General features: G+C 36.7%; 1 protein-coding gene and 1 pseudogene across 1 annotated transcript; both read right to left on the bottom strand.

The window, feature by feature from the left end:
- Nucleotides 1-219: 219 nt before the first annotated feature.
- Nucleotides 220-1,972, bottom strand: LOC121745356 (60S ribosomal protein L23). The gene is made up of 4 exons (XM_042139228.1): nt 1,852-1,972; nt 1,495-1,779; nt 526-567; nt 220-439 (listed from the first exon to the last, which is right to left on the bottom strand). Exons 1-4 carry the CDS (start codon nt 1,862-1,864, stop codon nt 357-359), a joined length of 423 nt encoding a protein of 140 aa, XP_041995162.1. The 5' UTR covers nt 1,865-1,972; the 3' UTR covers nt 220-356.
- A 2,089-nt stretch (nt 1,973-4,061) lies between these two features.
- On the bottom strand, nt 4,062-10,012 carry LOC121745958 (annotated as a pseudogene).
- Between the last annotated feature and the right edge of the window lie 755 nt (nt 10,013-10,767).

The following is a 10,767-nucleotide window of genomic DNA, read 5'->3' as shown; positions in this document are numbered from 1 at the left end:
TTATTATAAAATATGCTTATTAAAAAACAAGAAGAGAACGAGAAGGTATTATACAACAGATTTGCCAGCAAAATGCTTATTAAAGATCTGCACATAGAATCAACAGCAAAATATAACGATCAAAGAACGAATCATTGAATCAGAAGCCACAGCATATAACATAGCACCAATCAAGAATTAAAAAAAATATACTAGCATGGAAGAAAATTTCCTCGGAGCTGAGTATATCACGCGGTTCAAATAAGATAAATCTGGTAAATATCTTTAAAAATTCCAAAAAAAACATATCATCTCAAGTCTCTTTTTAACAAACTCACAAAAGCACAAAATTTGAAGAATCTCATGATTCAACTTCTCTAGACAATAGCATTGGCGGCGCTTGCAATCCTAGGCCAAAGATCAGCGCATTCCTTACCAATAGGACCAGTAATGGCAGACCCTACAAAACAGACAATACAGACAATTTAACATATTGTAACAAAATGAATAAGCAAAACTATGGCGCAAAGATAAATGTATAATTACCTTTCATTTCACCCTTGGGATTGACAATAACCCCAGCATTGTCTGCAATTGTAAAGAAAACAAATTAATTATAAAATCAAAAGTAAAGCAATACTTGAAATTCATTCATAATAGGGGGTTTTATAAGTTGAAGGGTCATAAGAATAAACTCTTAGGTTTGCGAGTCTATGTATTTGCATAAGCATTTCAAAGTGGCTGTATTATGAAACCTACCTTGTTGATCATAGTAATAATAAGAATTTCAAAGACCAAAATAATACTCCCTCCGTCCCATTCAAAATGTCCACATTTCATTTGCAGTTTATCCCACTCAAGTTATCAACTTTCTATATTTGAAAATAAATCCTCTCCTCTTTAAAATATTCAACTGCATTTTTCTCTCTATATACTCCATCTAAGGTCCTCCTAAAATCTCTGTGTCACTCTTTATTTGGACATCTTGAGTGGGCAGAGGGAGGAATTTTTTATTCATAATATGAAAGGGGTAATTAGATGGTACAAGAAGCTTGAAGTCTAGGCAAGTTTAACTGCCTAAGGAGGATGCAAAATGATTCAAAATTGATTCATTTTTGCACAAAAAGTTTCATTAGGTATATGTTTTGTACTATCACATAGGCAGACAGTTTGCAGTATAGATGACTGGAATGTATTAAAATGAAAATCAAATGAAACCTTTTGTATTATGTTCACAAACTTCAAACTTTTTGTACCAATATCAAACATAAAGCATGAATGGTGACATAACATAATCTACTACAAGTGTATATTTTATTCGAAAAAATTAAAATTTTCAATCAATTTTCAGATGTTTGAGATAGCAAAATCAAAACATTAAGAGTGGAGAGCAAAGAACAAACTAAAACTTAATCGAACGACACAAACCCTAGATATAAAATCCAGATTTCTCATGAAATTACTGAAACAATCGCCGATTTAGCAGAAATTGAGTAACAGGAGGCGAAACATCACCTTCGAAATACATGAAGACGCCGTCCTTTCGGCGCCAGGGCTTGCGCTGGCGAACGATGACGGCTGGCATGACCTTCTTACGGAGATCGGGTTTCCCCTTCTTCACGGTCGCCATAACCATGTCGCCGACGCAGGCAGACGGAAGCCTGTTGAGGCGGCCCTTGATTCCCTTCACGGATATGATGTAGAGGTTCTTGGCGCCGGTGTTGTCGGCGCAATTGACCGTCGCCGCCACCGGCAGACCCAGCGACATCCTGAACTTGTTACCCGCGGAGCCTCCGCGTCCTATCAGCACAAAAAACCATTAAATCAAGGCGACGGTAAATTGGAATTCGATGTGAGGGAATTGGATCGTACCTCTCTTCGACATTTTCGCCTTTCTCTCTGGAAATGAATGCGGAAGGGAGGCGTTAGGGTTTTAAGGGAAGCTTGAAGTCGTAAGCGGGCTAGGGTTTTCAACTAATTGGGCTGCATATAAATGGACCGCACAAACATAACCATGAATCAAGTCGCTTACTTTCTATGACAAGCCCAACAAACATTGTTATTTTTTTTGGACTTACTGAAACATTTTATTCTTTAAAATTTGATATTCAATGCCATATGCGATAGTATAAAATTTAATTGGTCTAACTAAAACATATATATTTCACTAATACATTTGTGCACTTTGACAATGGGTCGTAGCGCAGTTGGCAGCGCGGAGCTATGGTGACTTTGAGGTCACGAGTTCACTTTCGGCATTTATCCGCAAACCCGACCGAATAAGATTAGTCGGATTCTGCCAAATGCGGGTCTGGTACACCTATGGCCAAACCAAAAAGAAACTAAATGTGTGCACTTTAGCTCCAATCATTTAAATCAAACGCAAACTCATTTCGAGTATATGTCACACCAAAAAGTAATTATATTTTATTCAATTACATTAAACTTAAATTTTACACCATTTTTTTATTTTTTTAGGACATCTCACAAAATTTTTATAGTAGCTACGACATACACTCATATTTGGTATTGTTCCGTAGAAAAATGCAAAAAATGTTTGGATTTGCAGTATGTTTAGAGAAGATGTCTACACAAAAAAGGAGATCTGAGATGTTTATGTGTAGGGTGTCAAAACGGGTACCCGCGGATACCCAAACCCAATTTTGCGGGTACTTGTACCCGAAAACTTCAATATTATACTACCCAGTCCCAACCCGTATAGTTATACGGGTAACCCGATACCCGCATCGGGGTATCCCAAACCCGCAGTTACGGGTATCCAAACCCGCATGCATAATTTGAATTGTGTATTATATTATTCAATGGTATTATGCTTTTAGTATTCGCTTATCATCAAGGCTAGTCATCTAATACAATAATTTTATGTACATGTTTGTAATTCTAGAATGAATTTTGGGATTGTTGCTAGTTGCTACACTATGATTTTAGATTTGTATTTTTTTTACTTTGTTGTATTTGCATAATTTCCAACTATTAACTATGCACAAATATGGTGATTTCTCATCTCTTAAATATAATATGACTATAAATATAATATGACTACGTATGAAATATAATGCAAATCCAAATTTCAAATAAGCAAATATGATAGAAACATCAAGCATATCTAAAATTAAATCACCTTTCAAAAGTTTAATATAAACTGATTACATATAAACTTGAAACTAATTAACGGGTATTATCGGATAAAATTGAAATAACGGGTATTATCGGATTTAACGGGGATACCGATCCCACCCTATTTCCCTTTGTCGTCGGGTAGCTGGTACCCAATACCCGGCAGGTAGCGGGTCGGGTTGAGGGTTTCTCGATACCCGCTACCCGTTTCGACACCCCCATTTATGTGGGTGATTATTGAGTACAAATAAATCAATATATCGGAAAATTTAAAATTAACTTCTTGTCACAAAATATTACTCCCTCCGTCCCCCAAATATTGTCTTATTTTGACCCGACACGGGTTTTACAAAATGTAATGAAAAGTGAGTTGAAAAAGTTAGTGAAATGTTGGTCCTATTTTTATATATTAATTTTATAATAAAATATGAGTATGAATGAGTTAGTGAAATATGAGATCCACTACAAAAAATGATAAAAAAATGAAATGAGATAAATTTTGTGAGATGAACGAAAATGAAAAAATGGGACAAACTTTCAGGAAAAAGGGGCGAATGGTTGAATTGAGAACTTTCTTATGAGAATTTAATATTTGACAACACAAAACACATCACATCACATCACATCACATCACATCACATCAATTGTTAGCAACTAAAATTGTTAGCAACTAATATGATTTGTACCACATGGTTTGTACTTGTAACTTATAAGTTCTCAAATTCTGATTTTAATATAGTTATAAACAGAACCACTCCTTTACTCAAATATGAATGTCGTTTACTTTTATATACAAGTATACTGTTTTAAGAGAAGAAAAATAAAAACTTACAACAAAAGTTTATTCCTAAACAAGTTGTCATGTGTGACAATACCTTTTAGTTTTAAATTAAGAATCATGGAGTACTAACTTTTACTAGATACTATACATCTAAAACTTAGAATGAATCAACAAAAAAGAACTTTGAATAAAGCTCATCGAGTGTGAGAACCTCCATGGATACACTAGGGACATTTACAAGGTACAAATTGAAAAGATAAGTAGAGTTGCAATTTTTTATTGCAGCAGTTGTTTTACTACGCACTCTCTCCACTAGAGAAACACTACATATTAGTAACAATCCAAAACATTCTTGGATGGGCCGTTGAGTAAGTATTTGCACAAGGAAACACAAAATCAAAACAGGTTAGACATGCATGGCCTGCAGATAGCATATCAATTCAAGGAGGGAATTTACATCAAAGAAGAAGCCAGAAAATGGCATCCATAGAGATCACTTAACCGAGTTCAACCGGAAAAATTGCAATCAGGGCAGACGGCTACAACCACCTTGTCACATTCTTTAAGCTCTACTTCCTACACCACAAAACATTCCGGTTAGAAGCTGGTCAAAGTAAACAACACAGATACCAAGTTTTAGATGATGAGGCATGCCAGCATTGAATTTAATTTATGTGAGAATATTTATGTTCACTGCAGGTAGAAGACTAAGACTGGATGATAAGCTGCGAAAAATCATTTCAGAGGAGACGAGATGATTTCTTTAACATCATTATGTATTCAAACCAACGGATCAGCAGTAAGCTGGGACAGCAAGAGATAAAATGTCGCTCTTACTTGACCGCCTAATGTTGCGGCAGAACTTGCTACCACATTGACAGTGAAACGCCTTAACAGGGTGATCATGGTAGTCAAAATCAATGCCATAATCCTGAAAGCTTAACAGCCAAAACTGTAAGCTTTCCAAGTTATATTTAATGCATCAGCATACAGATAATATCTAAATCTCCAATGATGCCACAGCAGAATAAGCTCATTATACGTCAAACAAGATCACAATGGCAGCTTCCAGATAATAAGATTGCAAGTGTAAGAGCTTATAAAGATCTTGAGAATTAAAAGCCTACTTTATGTGAAAGAGAATTAATACTTCCACACATGAGATAAAATGAAGTCTTGAACAAAAGAAAAAAATGATCTCTTAAGTAACTTTGTCTTTCGATAAAACAACAAAAATTTAAGTAACTTGATCAGCCATAAAAAAATTCCCCTCAGTAATAACTTTTCCTTTATGATCTGTAGCCTTTTCACGTTATGCCTCTTTACAATGTAACAAGGAAAAATATTATGATAGAGCATGACTAATGAAATAGTTAGACTTACCCAAGTGAGTTCTTCCATAACCGTTATCTTTCTTGCAGTGAAAAGAGCAAGCTGCAATTAGGGACACATCCAATAATATTATCCAGAATTTGGTCACAAAAAACTCAAAAAAAGACAAAAACTGGGTAAAATATATCTGAAGTTTCCGACTACTCACACGATAGTAGTGGTGATCAGAAGTCTCCACTTTCACCGGTATCTCCACTAAATTTGAATCATAACATCTAAAATGGTAGAAAAGGGAAATGGATGTTAAGAAAATCTGCAATTAGAATCAGAAAATCAACATATCTTGGAAGCAAATAGGTAATTCGAGAAACACATGTTTTATCTTCAGAATGTACTCAACTTACTCTAGCACCAAAAATTCTTTGAGCAAGTAGATTTGCACCAGCACCAGCAGTGCAAGTCAAGGAAGATCAACACTCAATCATAGAGAACATAATTAGCTTCAACAACCAAAATGCCATTGGTTACAAATAGAGTTTTTATGAAACCATTTATCCAGAGTAGAATCTAGCTGATACAACCCGACCCAACCTAATAACTCAATTTAAACTTATATTTTAGAAACACAAAGTCATCAAATAACTGCAACACAAGTTCAATACTGAAACAAACTTACCTGTGGTTAATAAACCTTGCAACATTTCCATAATTTGAAGCATCTAAACAAAGCGCTTCTTCATTTTTCAGCGATTCTTTCGCACCCCAATGAGCATCCAGGACCATAGGATATGAATATTTCTCCTGTTTAGCGCTCCTCAAAATGCGACCAAAGAACTCTGAATTGGTCAATACTTCTCCAACAAATTCACAAACAAAAGCACCTTCTGGCAGGTCCTCCAGAGTACGCAGACCCCACCCTTTTCCTTCCGGGGTCATGAACACCTGCTCACACTCGGCAAGGAAAACACAAGGAAAGTATTATGTAATCATAGGGAAAGGACATGGACACTGATACAATGAATTGCCAGAGTTGGGATACAAATTTGCTCCAGCCAACAGTAAACTGCTACCTGTAAATTGCGAGTTATTCCTCTCTGCACCACACGGTTGCCACATTGTTTATTGCAGCCACATCTCAACCAACATTCTTTGATGAACTTCCTCACCAGATGACCTTTGCACGGTTCAGGAGTATCATCACTCTTTGATATTTCCAGAGGACATTCGTTACACAAAAACTGGTTTTGTTTCTTCAGATCACGTTTCATGGAAATACACTCTTTAAGAAGTCCATCCTTAACCAGACCATCTTTAGTATATGCAAACTCACCTCTAACTAAATGTGCACATGCACAAGGTGCAGAAGATGACAAGCAATTTCCAGAGCAAGCAGAACAACTGCTATCTCCAATATGGGACAAGGAGAAATTCACAGAAGCACTTTGGAAAACAACATTTTCACGTATGTAGTAGAAGGATTGCGGGGACTCGCTATTTACTTCATTCACCAGTGAAATTATAACTTTTTCTTGTCCCTTTGCTATGTCAAAAAGATCATGCATTGATTATTTCAGGAGTTACTGAGTGATCAGCAACCACCAAGCTCTGACCATTTGTTTCTTCTACACGATGCTCTTTGTTCTCAGTATGGGTTCCATGGCCATCCCCGCCATTCCTCTCCTCCAGATGACAGCCATCATCTGTGCCATTGCAAGAAGTAACCAGTTGTGTTTCAGATAAAGGTAAGTTGCTATTAGACTGGGGATCATTTGCTCCAGTTAATGAATTTAACCGCAGTGCACCAGCACCAAGATCGTCTGTAGCAGTTGATTTACTCGGTAAGTGAGTTGGATGCATGTCTATGGTTGAAGGGCCCACACTATTCTGATCTGATCTTAAATTTAGAAAGCACTGACAAACTTATTTCAAAATATGCATCACAGAAAAGTTTGGGCCCAAAGTTTTGTGTGATCTCAGACATTTATCATCCACCAGTTGTAGTACTGTTTCAAGACTAGGCATATCGGAATCAGGCCTTACAAGAGGCAAGTTGCAGCTCAAGGAAATTTTCACCTCCCCAAGAGGCGAGGAAGCAATCTCTAGGTTGGAAGCAAACTGACTTGATGCCAGTTCAAGCTCACGATTTGTTATTGCTTCAGCAGCTCTCTTGTTTCTTTCTTTTCCATTTATGGATGGTGAAGCTGAGGGTTCAAAACAAGACAGTTCTCTAACTGAACCATTCCGATCAGATGAATCTCTTTCAGTAGATGGCTCTGCAAATTATTTACAGGGATACTGATGGTGAGTATTAAACTAAAGTTTCTACAGAAGTTTCTTACAGAGTGACGAGCAGTAAGCAACATACAACAAAATCATCAATAGGTCATTATGTTCCTTGTAGGGAAGGTTACTGAACATTTATTGGTTATCTTATCTCAAATAAATTCTAGTCTAGGACTTTAAAATATACCTAGAGCTACACAACAACCCCATTCCTTTACATTTAGCACACAAAAGGATATATCAGAATCTAGAAAGTAGTGTACCATAATCAACCAAGGCTCCCTTGCAACCAAAACCAAGACCCTATTACGACAATATTACAGATAAAAACTAAATTAAAATATGAAATACGAAATGCAAAAAATAAAAATGATAAAAACATAATTTCTGAAACCTTAGAACAACAATTAAAACATAAAGTAAAAACCATTACATAATATGTCTAATAATTGAAGTCTTAGGACAATAAGTAAAATGTAAAGTCATACATCGATACATACTATGTCTAAATTCAAATCCTCATCAACCTCAGTATAGTCATCCTCGACAAGTCGACATATTAAAGTCATACTGTTACAAAAATATTGTTTAACTGCATTATATTCTTTTACAGGTTCACTTGTTTTATTGCAACCGGCATCATATTGTTTTGATGCATCATATTCTTTTTGTTTGTAGTTATTGTTGCAGAAATTTTTTATAACAAATTAGACGTTGAAGTTACAGAAACTATTCACTATAAATATAAGTTGTAACAAATGTATTACTTCAATTTACAACAAAATAGCAAAAACATAATTACTAGTTAGTGAGTTACTGAGCAGAGGGGATAGGGCTTGAGAGTGAGATAGATGAAGGTTTTCATGTTTTACCATTTTGGAGGCTGATTTGAGGTTTTAGAGACTAAAAACCCTATATTAAATTGGGGAAGGAGACTGGTTGCAGGTTAATGGGCTGAAAATGAAAAAACAACCGCCATGGCGAAGCCATAAAAATCTGCCACAAATTGCCGTAGCGATGGTGTTTTTACAAATACCACCACATAAATGCGCCATGGCAGATATTTAGTAACACTGAAACTAATAAATAGTTAGTGGTGTTGCTTTCAGAGTTCAGACAAAATGATAAAACTAAGCATTTTTGGGGATCATAGGAGAAGATTTTCATGATCCAAGGGAGTCCAATCAGCACAGAGCATGGAATGAGGAAGGCAATCAGCGAAGACTAGAACAGTAATTGTGATACTAATGGCAGTGCAAAAGTAAAAAAGAAAGCAATATCTGGAACCGTATTAGCACTCAGCCGCAGAGGAAATTCCAACCTTGATCAATGATAGCAACATGACGCACAAGTTGTGGAAAGTCATCTGTAACAGGCTCTTCTTTAGGAATAATTAAAGTAAAGCACGCTTCTTTTTGGGAGCCGGAACACAACCACGCACGACTTTCCACTCCTTACGAGTAGCCTGCGGAGAACCATGTGGAAACAAACTCTTATCCCCAGATGATGTTTGAGGACAGATGGATTGCTTTCCTCTGTCTCTGAGCTTCATAGCATGAGAAGGACTTGTGGCGCTATCGGGCTGGCAGGGGTCACATGCCTCATGGACAACCAAGGGTTCAGAACAAATAGGCTGCTTTCCTTTTACTTTACTAAGTAACTGAGGATCAGTCCTTCCGTTTTCAGCACTGGGCTGAGATGACGAAACCAAGCCTTGAGATGCATTTACCTCTGGTGGACGTATATTAGGTGGTTCAGTTGGTTCATCTTTAGGAATGATCAGGGGCGTCGTGGGACCACTATCAGTAGCTGCAGCAGAGGAGGTGCTTTGACCATCTTGATATTCAAGTCGTACCCTTTTTAAAGGCCGTGTCGACTCTTCAGCTGCCTGAGCTTGTTGCTCCAACCTTTTCTATTTTGGAAAATCATGACAAATAGTATCACAAGATCGTGGAAAATAAAATGAATGAAAAATATCACTTGAAAATTGAAACTTTAAGGGATGGCATAGTGCAAAAGGGTAACCTACTTCAGCATTCGTTTTCTTCTTGGAACACTCAGATGCCTGAAAGATGAGTAGAAAATATAAGCACATTTAAATCTTGTATAATTAATTGCTATAGTTACTAGCAGAGTCATTGTAAAGGAACAGAAGATTTTGTTGAGATTGGAATCAAGCAATTCTATTAAAAGATAACATACTTCCCTGTCCATCAGCAAGTCATGTGAAGTAAGCTATTGACTAAACTAAAATAACTAAGATACGGAAACAGAACATCAATGGAAGACATAGCATACATCACTTACTTCGGCTTCTTGTCCCTCAAATATAATATCAGCAAGTGCCCTATAATTCTCCTCTTCAATGAGTTCCCGATTTTTGTCATACAATTTTAGCAAATTCTTCAAAACCGGTTTCACCATAGCTTCAGAAATTCCAATGTCCTTCATAGCACGAAAGGCATTGGCAACCCTAGCTTTTGTCTGCTTGCCGCTCATCTCAGCCGTTTTTTATGAAGCAGGCTCATAAACTTTCAATGCACCAGTAAGCTCTTCTAGCAAGCACATTAAAAAGTAGATAAGAAGAAAACACATAATTGTTAACTAATTAGTACTTAGTGTGATAAAAACTAGTACATAACAATTACTTCGAATCAGCAATTTTCATTCAATTCCAGGTTAAACTTCACGCAAATAATATCGGGCTAGATGAAGTGCTTCTACAAATCAAAATATTCATGGGTGGGGCAAGCTATTCTATTATGGTTCATGGTTTCTCTTGGCTATATGGTTTATCCCTGGGAGAGATCAAGCTTCAAGAAATAGCGAATGGTCTTATCAATACAAAAATGTGTAGCTCCCCGGGAATTTCAATTGCGCTCATATTCATCACTGTAGGAATTGGGTTCAAGCTTTCCCCAGCCCCTTCTCATCAATGGACTCCTGACGTGTACGAAGGAGTGCGTTTCGTTCGGGAAATTCTTACCTCTCTATCTCTGATATGTTTGGATATTCCAAAACTCCACGGACATGCAGAAGAGATATGCTATCCCCACTCGAACCAAGACAGAACTTTTACTTGTTCAAATAATATACAACCACAGAAATATCCAAGCAGATGAGCCAAATAATATCCACAAAATCATTAGAGATGGTACACCACATTCATAAAAGTGGTAGAGACAGTGGCAAGAGACAAATCAAAGTTAGAGAGTACTCCTAAGCCCCTAAAATTACTGAAGAACATGAAGCAA

Source organism: Salvia splendens, chromosome 8 (genome assembly GCF_004379255.2).
Source record: "Salvia splendens isolate huo1 chromosome 8, SspV2, whole genome shotgun sequence".
NCBI classification, from domain to species: domain Eukaryota; kingdom Viridiplantae; phylum Streptophyta; class Magnoliopsida; order Lamiales; family Lamiaceae; genus Salvia; species Salvia splendens.
This window is presented reverse-complemented; position numbering and strand designations above follow the sequence as displayed.